This window comes from Elephas maximus, chromosome 25, assembly GCF_024166365.1.
Source record: "Elephas maximus indicus isolate mEleMax1 chromosome 25, mEleMax1 primary haplotype, whole genome shotgun sequence".
NCBI lineage: Eukaryota > Metazoa > Chordata > Mammalia > Proboscidea > Elephantidae > Elephas > Elephas maximus.
In genome coordinates, this window is record NC_064843.1 from 65,867,189 (window position 1) to 65,882,552 (window position 15,364).

General features: G+C 39.7%; 1 protein-coding gene across 8 annotated transcripts in view; it reads right to left on the reverse strand.

The window, feature by feature from the left end:
• The window catches only part of NAPB (NSF attachment protein beta), a 76,383-nt gene that overhangs the window by 16,726 nt on the left and 44,293 nt on the right, over positions 1-15,364 (reverse strand). For 7 of the 8 annotated variants that reach the window (XM_049869580.1, XM_049869579.1, XM_049869573.1 and 4 more), the window contains 2 exons: positions 4,919-4,974; positions 4,653-4,737 (listed from right to left, as the gene is read on the reverse strand). The exons of the other annotated variant lie outside the window; for it this stretch is intronic. In XM_049869580.1, coding sequence (XP_049725537.1) covers positions 4,653-4,737; positions 4,919-4,974 — 141 coding nt within the window. The remainder of the gene's footprint in view (positions 1-4,652; positions 4,738-4,918; positions 4,975-15,364) is intronic. 8 annotated transcript variants of the gene reach the window in all.

A 15,364-nucleotide genomic window follows, 5' to 3' on the forward strand; every position in this document is an offset into this window, starting at 1 on the left:
CTAGTGACCGAGGACCAGAGGAGTTGTGGAATGACATCAAGGACATCATACATGAAGAAAGCAACAGGCCATTGAAAAGACAGGAAAGAAAGAAAAGACCAAGACGGATGTCAGAGAAACTCTGAAACTTGCTTTTGAGCATCAAGCAGCTAAAGCAAAAGGAAGAATTGATGAAATAAAAGAACTGAAGATTTCAAAGGGCCGCTCGAGAAGACAAAGTAAAGTATTATAATGACATATGCAAAGAGCTGGAGATGGAAAACCAAAAGGGAAGAACATGCTCAGCGTTTCTCAAGCTGAAAGAAAGGAAACAAAAATTCAAGCCTCAAGTTGCAATAACGAAGGATTCCATGGGGAAAATATTAAATGATGCAAGAAGCATCAAAAAAAGATGGAAGGAATACACAGAGTCATTATACCAAAATGAATTAGTCGATGTGCAACCATTTCAAGAGGCGGCATATGATCAGGAACCAATGGTACTGAAGGAAGAAGTCCAAGCTGCTCTGAAGGCATTGGCGAAAAACAAGGCTCCGGGAATTGATGGAATATCAATTGAGATGTTCCAACAAACAGATGCAGAGCTGGAGGTGCTCACTCGTCTATGCCAAGAAATATGGAAGACAGCTTCCTGGCCAACTGACTAGAAGAGACCCATATTTATGCCTATTCCCAAGAAAGGTGACCCAACTGAATGTGGAAATTATAGAACAATATCAGTAATATCACACACAAGCAAAATTTTGCTGAAGATCATTCAAAAATGGGTGCAGCAGTATATCGATAGGGGACTGCCAGATATTCAGGCTGGTTTCAGAAGAGGATGTAGATCCAGGGATATCATTGCTGATGTCAGATGGATCCTGGCTGAAAGCAGAGACTATCAGAAGGCTGTTTACCTGTGTTTTATTGACTATGCAAAGGCATTCGACTGTGTGGATCATAACAAATTATGGATAACATTGGGAAGAACGGGAATTCCAGAACACTTAATTGTGCTCATGAGGAACCTAGATCAAGAGGCAGCTGTTCAGACAGAACAAGGGGATACTGATTGGTTTAAAGTCAGGAAAGGTGTGTGTCAGGGCTGTATTCTTTCACCATACCTATTCAATCTGTATGCTGAGCAAATAATACGAGAAGCTGGACTATATGAAGAAGAATTGGAGGAAGACTCATTAACGACCTGCGTTATGCAGATGACACAACCTTGCTTGCTGAAAGTGAAGAGGACTTAAAGCACTTACTGATGAAGATTGAAGACCACAGCCTTCAGTATCGATTGCACCTCAACATAAAAGTCCTCACAAGTGGACCAATGAGCAACATCATGATAAACGGAGAAAAGATTGAAGTTGTCAAGGATTTCATTTTACTTGGATCCACAATCAACAGCCATGGAAGCAGCAGTCAAGAAATCAAAAGATGCATTGCATTGGGCAAATCTGCTGCAAAGGACCTCCTCAGAGTGTTGAAGAGCAATGATATCACCCTGAAGAATAAGGCGCACCTGACCCAAGCTATGGTATTTTTATTTGCATCGTATGCACGTGAAAGCTGGACAACGAATAAGGAAGACCGAAGAAGAACTGACGCCTTTGAATTGTGGTACTGGCGAAGAATACTGAATATACCGTGGACTGCCAAAAGAACGAACAAATCTGTCTTGGAAGAAGTACAGCCAGAATACTTCTTAGAGGCAAGGATGGTGAAAGTGCATCTTACATACTTTGGACATATTGTCAGGAGGGATCAGTCCCTGGAGAAGGACATCATGCTTGGCGGAGTACAGGGTCAGCGGAAAAGAGGAAGACCCTCAATGAGGTCGACTGACACAGTGGCTGCAACAAAGAGCTCGAGCATAATGACGATTTTAAGGATGGCTCAGGACCGGGCAACGTTTCGTTCTGTTGTGCATAGGGTCTCTATGAGTCGGAACCGACTTGACGGCACCTAACAACAACAAACAACATGAAAAACTAACAGCTAACATCATACTTAATGGTAAAAGACTAAAAGCTTTCCCTATAGGATTGGGAACAAGAAAGACAGGATGCCCACCCTTGCCACTTCTATTCAACATTGTACTGAAGGTTCTAACCAGGGGTAATTGATAAGAAAATGAAATAAAAGGCAACCAGATTGGAAAAAAAGCAGTACATCTATTGATATTTGCAGATGACATCATCTTATTATATAAAGAAAATCCTAAGAAATTCAAAACAAAACTATTATTTTTTGCAGATGGAGATCCAGTTATGCCAGCACCGTTTGTTAAAGAGACTGTCTTTTCCCCATTTAAGGGACTTTGGGCCTTTGTCACGTACCAGCTGTGGATTCTCAGTTCTGTTCCTTTGGTCACGTATCTATTGTTGCACCAGTACCAGGCTGTTTTGACTACTGTGGCTCAACAAAACTATTAAAGGTAATAAGTGAGTCCAGTGAGGTTGCAGGATACAAAATCAATACACAAAAATCAGTTGTGTTTCTATACACTACCAATGAACAACTTGAAAAGGAAATTAAGAAAACAATTACGTTTACAATTACATCAGAAAGACTAAAATACTCAGGAGTAAATTAATTACTTAACTAAAGAAACACAAGATTTGTTAAATGCAAAGTGGCATCTCTTGTCCATATACTAGAAGACTTGCATGTCAGTAGTCTCCAAACTGGTCTACAGATTCAACACTGTCCCCACCAAAGTCCCAGTTGGGTTCTTTGTAGAAACTGACATCTGATCCTAAAATTCATATAAAAATGCAAAAGGCCTAGAACAGACAAAACGATCTTGAAAAACAAAGACAAAGCTGGGGGATTCATACTTCTTTATTTCAAAACTTACTACAAAGCTACAATAATCAAAGTAGTTTGTAACTGGTATATGGTTAGACACATCAATCAATGGAATAGAACTTATAGTCCAGAAATAAACCCATGTATCTATGGTAAACTGATTTTCAACAGAGGTGACAAGACAGTTCAATGGGGAAAGAATAATCTTTTCAACAAATAGTACTGGGACCACTAGATATCCAGATGCAATAGATGTTGGAGCATACACATATTCATATATGAAAATTAACTAAAAATGAATCAAAGACCTAAATGTAAGAGTTAAAACAATACAACTCTTGTAGAAAACATAGGCATAAACCTTTAGATATGACACCAAAAGCATAACAGAAGAAAAAAGATAAACTGGACTTCATCAAAATTAAAAACTTGTGTTTCAAAGGACACTACCAAGAAAGTGAAAGACAAATGAAAATGAGAGGAAATACATGCAAATCAGGTATCTCATAAGGGACCAAAACCCCCAAAAACCCCAGTGTATAAGGGACTAGAATACAGAATATATAAAGAACTCTTACAATTCAATAATAAAAAGACCAATAACCCAATTTAAAAAACGGGCAAATAATTTGAACAGCATTTATTTAATGAAGATATACAAAGGGCAATAAGCACAGAAGAAGATGCTCAACATCACAGGAAAATGCCAATCAAAACCACAATGAGATACTACTTCACACCCACTAGGATGGGTATAATAAAAAACAACAAAGAATAACAAATGTTGGGAAGGAACCCTCATACACTGCTGGTGAGAATGTAAAATGGTGCAGCCAGTTTGGAAAACAGTCCAGGGGTTCCTCAAAAAGTTATACACGGGCTTACCATGTGATCCAGCAATTCTACCCCTGAGCATATAACCAGGAGAAGTGAAAACATACACCCAACACAAAAACTTGTACACAAATGCTCACAGCAGCATTATTCATAATAACCAAAAAGTGGAGATGACCCAAATGTCTATCAGTTGATGAATGGATTAAACAAAATGTGGAATATTAAGCCATAAAAAGGAATGAGGCACTGATACAAGCTACGATATAGATGAATCTTGAAAATATTATGCTAAGTGAAATAAACCAGTAACAAAAAGCCATGAAAACATCATGCTACGTGAAATAAACCAGAAACAAAAAACCATATATTGCTTGATTCCATTTACATGAAAGGTCCAGAATAAGCAAATCTGTCAGAGAGCAGATACAAGGTTGTCTGGGATTAAAGGGAACGAAGAACGGGGACTAACAACATATTGGTATGGGGTTTTAATGAAGTGACGTAAATGTTCTGGAATTAGATGGCGGTGACGGTTACACAATTCAGTGAACACGGTTGGCCCTCTGTATCTGCAGGTTCTGCATTTGTAGGTTCAACCAGCCACGGATCAAAAACATTAGGGGGGAAAAAAACAGACTTTTTTCCTTGTCATTATTCCCTATACAATACAGTGTAGCAATGACTTACATAGCATTTACATTTTATTAGGTATCATAAATAATCTGGAAATGATTGAAAGTACACGCAGGATGTGTATAGGGTATATGCAAATGCTACGTCATTTTATATAAGAGACTTGAGTGTCCGTGGGTTTTGGTATCCACAGGTGTTCGGAACCAATCTCCTGAGGATGTCGAGAGATGACTGTATACTAAAAACCACTGACACATACTATGTAATTGTATGACATGTGATTATGTTTCAATAAAAAGAAAAAAATAAATAAAAAGTCCAATTAAAAAAAACTTACACAGAATGGGCTTTATCTGAAATTGAACAGACAGCAGCGTCCTCACCTGCTCATAGATCTCAATGGCTTTCTGGTACTGCTCGAGCTGGGCAGCGTAAGCTGCTACCTTCAGCAGACACTTGTTAGCAGAACTGAAATCAAAAGCAGAGGCAGAGCAAACGACAATTCAGTGGAAAAAGAAAAAATGTGAGCGTGAGCCCCAATACCCTTCACGTGGTACAAACACTACATGCATTATGTAACGCGTAATAAGGATCAGTGTTTTATCACACATGATACAACCCAGTTAATTATAGTAAGGAAGGTACTTGCCTGTTGGATTCTTCTCCTTTGTAATAATCAGCAGACTGTTCATAATGTGCAATAGCCTGAAAACACACACACGTTTTATTCACAAACTGTGAAGAGCTGCATTTAAAAACCACATTTTCTTATAAACAGCCTATTCCAAAGGCAACATTTTCACAACTTAAACTATTTCACTTAGGGAATACAAGAAAGCAGCACCTCCAGAGGCCTCCTGGTGGGAGAATGCTCACTGTCAAAAATCTTCCCCACACAGGCTGTCCAAAATGGCGGAGCAGTCACACGCCTCATAACGTCCCTCTTAAAACAAAGACCCAAGAAAACAAGTGAAATCAGACACAGAAGACAACTTTTGAACCCTGAACATCAAAGATACGGCTGAAGAACTGGACCAAGTGCCAAGTGGAAGGACAGACAGTATAAAAGCCGCAGACAGAGAATTAAGGATCACCTGCACCCTGCCAGCCAAACCTGAGCAGTGTGACCATATTGAGATAAAACAAGCAGTGTTCCCAGCCAAAACCCCCATCACCTGGTACAGCCAAGCGGGAACAACTTTGCAGACATGTCCAGAACCAGGCAGGAGTGTCTTCCGCCCTGCGGAAGTTAAGTGTATGCACCCCACCCACCACGACTACCCTAGCCCCCTGTGCCAGAGGCCTTCAGGCCTGGGGACCTCTCCACCCTCCTCACCCATTCCCCTCCCTGCACATGATCAGGGTCTGGTGGTAGCTACCACTGCCCCATCCCATAGGAGGGAGCCTACAGACTGAAAGTAACTGCCCCTTCACTCAGCCACTTGCACCAGGGGCCCATAGTCCTGCAGTGCCTCCTACAGCGCCAGCAGAGACTCCCATCCCCTCCAGCCACTCAAGCTGGGCACCCATGGTCCTGCAGTGCCTCCTAGAGCGCAGGCAGAGACTCCCACCCCCTCCAGCCACTCACGGTGGGCACCCATGGTCTTGCAGTACCTCCTACAGCGCCAGCAGACTCTCACTCCCTCCAGGCACTCATGCTGGGCACCCATGGTCCTGCAGTGTTTCCTATAGGGCTGGTGGAGCCTCTCACTCCCTCTAGTCACAAATGCCAAGGGCCCACGGTCCTGCAGTGCCTCCTGTGGTGCCGGCAGAGACTCCCACCCCCTCCAGCCACTCGCTTGGTCCCAGGGTCCTGCAGTGCCTCCTACAGGGCTGGCAGAGCCTCTCACTCCCTCCAGCCACTTGCACTGGGGCCCATGGTCCTGTGGTACCTCCCACAGCACTGCAGGTTCCTCCTACTCCTTCCAGCCACTTGCATCAGGGGCCTGAGGACCAACTGAATAACCCTCCATGATGCACTCTAGCCAACAGCAGCATGCCCTCCACCTGGGTACTCACGGACATGTGACATTCCCTCTGACTTGCCCCCCCCATCACCCTCTCCCCCACGTAACCAGAGGCTTGTACTTGCTCTGAACACCCCTGTGTAGCTCTGCCTGCTGGGAACCGCTGCTGAGAGTTTCTGTACCACTTACCCGTTGACTAACAACCCAGACACCCCTGCCCAGACCACCCAGCACTCAGCAGAGGGTACACACAACACCCAACCCAGAGACCAAAGACAGTGCCTTCTGATTCATGGCAAGATGACTGGCCAGACACATACATCACCTCATCAGCAATGCCATTGACATCCTCAGCAGCCCCACAAGACCAGCAAACAGAGACCCACACTTCCACACCCAGTCACTACACCACCCACCTGGAGACAAGAGGTGAGAGCTTCAATGCGGCCAGATTAGTGACCAGAGTAGCACACAAGCCCAGTCTACTTAGATATATCAAAACAAAACAAAAATTCAGGATGTAGCAAGCAAACAAAGAATAAATTAATAAAATAAAGTAACTTCTTGATGCCTCAGAGACAACAGACAATATCAAATCAACTAAAGAAGCAGGAAAAGATGGCTTTAGCAAGTGACCAAAATAAAGAACCAGAAAAGAAGAAGAGATGGCAATGAAACTACCTGATAAGGAATTCAAAATATTATACAGGGCTCTCCAAGAGATCGAGAGATGGAAAACACAGTCAAAACCAAGGAAAACATGGACAAAGCAAGAGAAAAATTCAGGAAAACAATACAAGAACAAAACCACAAAACGGATAATTAGAAACTGTACAAAAACAGCAACTAGAAATCCAAAAGATTAACAATAAAATTTCAGAAATAGACAAAAGAAGGATACAGGAGCAGAATTCAAACAACGGAAGAAAGAATCTTCAAAACTGAAGACAAACACCTGGATACCAATTTGTTTGGGGAAAGATCAAAAGAAAAATGAAGAAAGCCTAAGAACTATGTGTGACAATTTCAAGGGAAAAAAATCTGTGCAAGATCAGAGTTTCAAAACAGAGAGAGGCAATGGAAAAAACAGAGAGAACTATCGAAGATTTTCCGGCAGAAAACTTACCTAGTATCACAAAAGATGAGAAGATATTCATCCAAGAAGTTCAACGAACTCCACTCAAGATAGACCCCAAAAGAAAGTCACCAAGACATAACAATAATCAAACTTGCCAAAACCAAAGACAAAAAAAGAATACCAGGAGGAGGTTGGGAAAAACAAAAGTCACCTATGAAGGAGAACCAGTAAGAATAAGTAAGGTCTGATTACTTGGCAGAAACCATACAGACAAGAAGGCAATGGGATGACTTAAAGAAAACTTTGAAAGAAAAAAAACTACCAACCAAGAATTGTTTATCCAGTAAAATTGCTTTCAAATACAACGGTGATATTAGGGCATTGCCAGATAAACAGAAATTAAGGGAATTTGTAAAAAACAAACCAAACTTACAAGAAATATTAAAGAGAGTCCTTTAGACAGAGAATCAACATCAGGCAACCACCTGAGATTAGGACACAGGACACCATCAGCCAGATACCAACCCAGATAAAGAATTCTCAAAAATAAAACAAACCTAAAACACTGGAAACAGGGAACTAGAGAGATTAACCTGTAAATGACAACAACATGAAAACAAAAAGGAGGGAATAAATGGTGTAGCTATAGAACTTTCATATAGAGAAGAAATCAAGGCAATGTGAAGAAATAAAAGACTGGTTTAAACTCAGAAAAACGAAAGTAAATTTCAGGGCAATCACAGAGTTAACAAACCTACACATCAAAATAAAAAAGAAGAAAAACATAAAGACTCAGGAAACACAAAATCGACAACAATGAAAGAAATGAAAAGAAAATCCACGAACAAAAAGAACTCAGCACAGAAAGTTAAGTGGAACAAAGAAACTGTCAACACCACCAAAAAAAGTACAACAAAATTACAGCAGTAAACTCATAAAACCTATCAATAATTACACTGAATGTACACAGCTTAAATGCACCAGTAAAGAGAGAATGGATGAAAAACACAACCCATCAGTATGCTGTCTACAAGACACACGTCTTAAACACAAAGACATAAACAAACCTAAAGGATAGAAAAAAAAAATAATCAAGCAAACAATAACCAAAAAAGAGGAGCGGCAAAACTAATCTCTGATAAAACAGACTTTGAGGCAAAACCCACCGTAAAAGATAAGAAAGGATACTACGTAAGGATTAAAGGGTTAATCCCCTAGAAGGACATAACCATAATAAAAATATACACACTCAAGTGACAGGGCTCCAAAATACATAAAAGCTCTAACAGCACTGAAAAGAGAAACAGACAGTCCCACAGTAATAGCAGGAGACTTAAATGCAACCATTGTCAGTGAAGGACAGAACATCTAGAAAGGAAGTCAACAAAGATAAAGAATACCTAAATGTTATAATCAACCAGCTTGACCCGTCAGCAGCAAAGCATACATTCTTTTCCAACACACATGGAACATTCTTCAGAAAAGACCACGTTTCAGGCCACAAAGCAAGCCTCCATGAAATCCAAAATATTGAAATAATACAAAGTATTTTCTCTGATCACAATGCCATAAGAGTGGAAATCAATAACGGGAATAGAAATGAAAAAAAAAAAAAATCAAATACATGGAAACAGAATAACATCTTCCTTAAAAAACCAATGGGTAATAGAAGAAATCAAAGATGGAAAAAAAAAATTTCTAGAATCAAGTGAGATGAAAATACACCCCAAAACCTTTGGGACATATAGCAAAAGCAGTGCCCAGAGGTCAATTTATAGCAATAAACACACATCAGAAAAGAAGGACCCAAATCAAAACATTAACCCTACAACCTGAACAAACAAAGAACAGCAAAAGAAGCCCACAGTCACCAGAAGAAAGAAAATAATAAAGGTAAGGGCAGAAATAAATGAAGCAGAGAATAGAAAAATAGAAAGAATCAAAAAGATCAAAAGTTGGTTCTTTGCAAGGATCAACAAAAATGATAAACCACTGGCCAAACTGACAAAAGAAATGCAGGAGAGGAAGCAAATAACTTGAATAAGAAATAAGATGGGTGACATTACAACAACCAGCTGAAATAAAAAAGATCATAACAGAATACAACGAAAAACTGTACTTCAACAAATTTGAAAACCTAGAGGAAATGGACAAATTTCGAGAAACATACTACCTACCTAAACAAACACAAACTGAGGTAGAAAAGCTGAAAAGACCCATTACAAAAGAAGAGACTGAAGAGGTTAAAAAAAAAAAAAAAAAAAAAAAAAACTCCCAACAACAACAAAAGTCCCTGGTCCAGACAGCTTCACTGGAGAATTCTACTAACCATTCAGAGAAGAGTTCCCACCAATACTACTCAAATTATTTCAAAGTATACAACTGGAAGGAATACTCCTGAATTCATTCTACAAAGCCAACATAAACCCTGATATCAAAGCCAGGCAAACACACCACAAAAAAAAGAAAATTACAGGTCAATATCCTTCATGAATACAGATGCAAATATTCTCAACAAAATTCTAGCCAGTAGGGAGGACGGGCCAAGATGGCAGAATAGCCAGATGATTCCGGTGATCCCTCTTACAAGAAAGACCTGAAAAATCAAGTGAAAACGATTATATTTATGACAAGCTCGGAGCCCTGAACATCAAAGGCAAACTTAGAAAATGGACTGAGCAGCAAGGGGAGGGTGAATCAGTTCAAAAGTGGAGAGGAGTTACTGAACCTGAATCACTGGGATCCCTCAGGCACCATTCCCAGGAGCCGCTGCAGCAGGCTGGTAATAGTGTTTGGATGCAGTTCCCTCAGGGAGAAGCAGCCAACCACACAGCCTACTTACACCTCTGGAACCAGAGAAAAATGGTGCTCTCGGCAAAAGCTAAGTAATTGTGTATATTTTACCGCACCCCACGTGCCCAAGCCAGCTTCAGTGGCTGTTGATTTCCCCGGGCCTGAGATAGGCCCACTTGAGCAACCTGGCCATGCTCCTGGACTTGGAGAAGGAATAAATTCACAACAGGGGGAAAAGATAATCTGCCAGCCCCGCTAACCTGGGAAGCACAGGAGAGAAGCAGCTCTTGTTAGGCATAAATGGTCCATGGATTTTGAATACCTTTCCCTCCTGCATGGACCTGTGCGGGCCTATTTCAGGAGAACAGCCCCTTCCTGGTAGACTCCAACTGTTTAAGCTGTGTGGTGGAGAGGTGGGTGCCTAATGTCTGACATGGCCTTGCCTATAAAACAGGGTCCTCACCTACCTGCATCAGGGGCCTAAGGACTGGTGGCTCCACTCAGATCACCCAGCCACCTGCGACAGGGGTCCAAGGATAACTGGTACCTCCCAGTCCTTACAACAAAAAGCACTGGGTACCCATGGTCCATTTGCAGAACCCACCCACCAGTATGCTCTAGGGAACAAGGACACGCTTTCCTCAGACACACTCAGACAGTTCTCAGCCCCCGCTGTGTTCGGAGCGTGACCCTCTGCTGCAACCAGATACCGGTACCTACACCAAACACTCCTGGCCCTATAAGACTGTAGGACAGAGCCTGTACCACACACTTGATGGCCAGTTACCTGGACACCTGAGCTGAAACCACACAAGAAAAGTGAAAGGACTCCTAGACTGATATACCTGCTAACACCTTTAGCCATCTGGAGGCAGGACGTCAGAGCTCCGAAGGCAAAGACAATCAAGCTAGCTCACTCGAGCAACCCATTTGGGCATATCAAAACAAAACAAAGCAAAAAACTTGGATACAGTAAGCAAACAGATAATAAACTAATACAATAACTTATAGATGGCTCAGAGACAACAGCCAGTATCAAACCACATAAAGAAACAAACCATGATTGCTTCAAGAAGCTCTCAAAACAGAGAATCAAAATATCATCTGGTTGAAGGTGCCTTCCTGGAATTACCAGATGCAGATTTCAAAAGATTAATATAACAGAACTCTTCAAGACATCAGGAAGGAGATCAGGCAATATGCAGAACAAGCCAAGGAACACACAGATAAAACTGCTGAAGAAATTAAAAAGGTTCTTCAAGAACAAAATGAAAAATTTAATAAGCTACAAGAATCCATTGAGACGGCTATCAGAAATTCAGAAGATTAACAATAAAATTATAGAATTAGACAATTCAACAGGAAGTGAGAGGAGCAGATTTGAACAAGTGGAAGGCAGAATTGGTGACCTTGAAGATAAACCATGTGGTGCCAATATATGTTAAGAAAAATCAGAGAAAAGAATTTAAAAAAATGAAGAGAACTTAAGAATCATGTGGGACTATATCAAGAGAAATAAACTACGAGTGACTGGAATGCCAGAACACGGACGATAACAGAAAATAGGGAGAGAATTGTTGAAGATTTGTTGGCAGAATACTTCCCTGATAGCGTGAAAGATGAGAAGATATCTATCCAAGATGCTCATCGAACTCCACATAAGGTAGATGTTAAAAGAAAGTCACCAAGACATATTATAATCAAACTTGCCAAAACCAAAGATAAAGAACTTTAAGAGTGGCTAGGGATAAACGAAAAGTCACCTACAAAGGAGAGTCAGTAAGAATAAGCTCAGGCTACTTGGCAGAAACCATGCAGGCAAGAAGGCAATGGGATGACTTATATGAAGCACCGAAGGAAAAAACTGCCACCCAAGAATCATATATGCAGCAAAACTGCCTCTCAAATATGAAGGTGAAATTAGGATATTTCCAGATAAATAGAAGTTTAGGGAATTCGTAAAAACCAAACCAAAAATACAAGATATACTAAAGGGAGTTCTTTGGTTAGAAAATTGATAATATCAGGTATCAACCCAAGACTAGAACACCTGACAGAGCAATCAGATGTCAACCCAGTTAGGGGAATCACAAAAATAAACGAAGATTAAAAAAGCACTTAAAACAGGGAAACAGTGATGTCATTATGTTAAAGAAGACAACGTTAAAATAATAAAGTGGGACTAAGAAATGTAGTCATAGGTGTTTCATATGGAGAGGAAGATAAGGCGATGTAAAGAAATAAAAGTTAGGTTTAAACTTAGAAAACCAGGGGTAAATACTAAGGTAATCGCAAAGGAGGCTAATGATCCTACTCATCAAAATAAAATAAAAGAAAAAAATAGAGACTCAGCAGACACAAAATCAACATCAACAAGTAAGAGGAAAAGACAATATATAAACTACTCAGCACAAAAAAATCAAGTGGGAAAAACAAACTGTCGACAACACACAAAAAAAGACATCAAAAGGACAACACTAAACTCATACCTATCCATAATTACACTGAATGTTAATGGACTAAATGCACCAATAAAGAGACAAAGAGTGGCAGAATGGATTAAAAAAACACAATCTATCTATATTCTGCCTACAAGAGACACACCTTGGACTTAGAGACACAAACAAACTAAAACTGAAAAGGATGGAAAAAAATATATCAAGGAAACAACTATTAAAAAAGAGCAGGAGTGGCAATATTAATTTCTGATGAAATAGATTTGAAAATTAAATCTACAACAAAGGATAAGGAAGGACACTACACAATGATTAAAGGGACAATATACCAGGAAGATATAACCATATTAAATTATTTACGCACCCAATGACAGGGCTGCAAGATACATGAAACAAACTCTAACAGCACTGAAAAGTGAGATAGACAGCTCCACAATTATGGTAGGAGACTTCAACACACCACTTTCGGTGGACAGGGCATCCAGAAAGAAGCTCAATAAAGACACGGAAGATCTAAATGCCACAATTTTAACCAACTCGACCTTATTAGACACATACAGAACACTCCACCCAACACCAGCCAAGTATACTTTCTTTTCTAGTGCACATGGAACATTCTCTAAAATAGACCACATATTAGGTCATGAAGCAAGCCTTAGCAGAATCCAAAACACTGAAATATTACAAAGCATCTTCTCTGAACAGAAGGCCATAAGAGAAGAAATCAATAACAGAAAAGGCAGGGAAAAGAAATCAAATACTTGGAAACCGAACAACAATACCCTGGTCAAAAAAGACTGGGTTATAGAAGACGTTAAGAATGGAATAAAGAAATTCATAGAATCTGATAAGAATGAAAACACTTCCTATCAGCACCTTTGGGACAGAGAGAAAGCAGGGTTCAGAGGTCAATTTATATCAACAGATGCACACATACAAAAAGAGGAACGGTTCAAAGTCAAAGAATTATCCCTACAACTTGAACAAATAGAAAGAGAGCAACAAAAGAAACCTTCAGGCACTAGAAGAAAGGAAATAATAAAAATTAGGGCAGAACTAAATGAAATAGAGAACAGAAAAATAACTGAAAGAGTTAACGAGACCAAAAGCTGGCTCTCTGAAAAAATTAACAAAATCGCTAAACCACTGGCCAAACTGACAAAAGAAAAACAGGAGAGGAAGCAAACAATCTGAATTAAGAAATGAGATGGGCAATGTTACAACAGACCCAACTCAAAAGAATCATATCAGATTACTATGAAAAACTGTACTGTAACAAATTTGAAAACCTAGAAGAAATGGATGAATTCCTAGAAACACAGGACCTACCTAAACTAACACAAACAAAGGTAGAACAACTAAATAGACCCATAACAAAAGGGAAGATTGAAAACCTAATCAAGAAACTCCCAACCAAAAAAACTCCTGGTCCGGATGGCTTCACTGCAGACTTCTACCAAACTTTCAGAGAAGAATTAACACCATTACTACTAAAGGTATTTCAGAACACAGAAAAGGATGGAAAAGCCCCCAAACTCATTCTATAAAGCCAGCATATCCCTGATACCAAAACCAGGTAAAGACACTGCAAAAAAAGAAAATTACAGACCTATATTCCTTATGAACTTATTTGCAAAAATCCCCAACAATATTTTAGCCAATAGAATTCAACAACATATCAAAAAAATAATTCATCATGACCAAGTGGGATTCAAAGGAGGTATGCAGGGATGGTTCAACATTAGAAAAAAATTAATGTAATCCATCATATAAATAAAGCAAAAGACATGAATCACGTGAATTTATCAATTGATGCAGAAGAGGCATTTGACAACATTCAACACACACTCATTATAAAAACTCTCAGCAAAATAGGAATAAAAGGAAAATTCCTCAACATAATAAAGGGCATTTATACAAAGCCAAAAGCCAACATCAACCTAAATGGAGAGAGCCTGAAAGCATTCCCCTTGAGACTGGAAACCAGACAAGGACACCCTTTATCATCACTCTTATTCAACATTGTGCTGGAGGTCCTAACCAGAGCAATTAGGCTAGGTAAAGAAATAAAGAGCATCCAGATTGGCAAGAAGGAAGTAAAAGTATCTCTATTTGCAGATGACGTGATCTTATACACAGAAAACTCTAAAGAATCCTCAAGAAAACTACTGAAACTAATAGAGGATTTCAGCAAAGTATCAGGATACAAGATAAACGTATAAAAATCAGCTGGATTCCTCTACACCAACAAACAGAACATTGAAGAAGAAATCACCAAATCAATACCATTTACGGTACCCCCAAGAAGATAAAATACTTAGGAATAAATCCTACCAGGGATGTAAAAGACCTATACAAAGAAAACTACAAAACACCACTGCAAGAAACCAAAAGAGACCTACGTAAGTGGAAAAACATACCTTGCTCATGGATAGGAAGACTTAACAGTGTAAAAATGTCTATCCTACCAAAAAAAAAAATCCATAAATACGATGCAATTCTGATCCAAATTCCAATGACATTTTTTAATGAGATGGAGAAAGAAATCACCAACTTTATATGGAAGGGAAAGAGGCCTGGATAAGGAAAGCATTACTGAAAAAGAAGAACAAAATGGGAGGCCTCACTCTACCTGATTTTAAAAACTATTACACTGCCACAGTAGTCAAACAGCCTGGTACTGGTACAACAACAGATACATGGACCAATGGAACAGAATTGAGAATCCAGACATGAATCTATCCACATACAAGCAGCTGATATTTGGCAAAGGCCCAAAGTCAGTTAAATGGGAAAAAAGA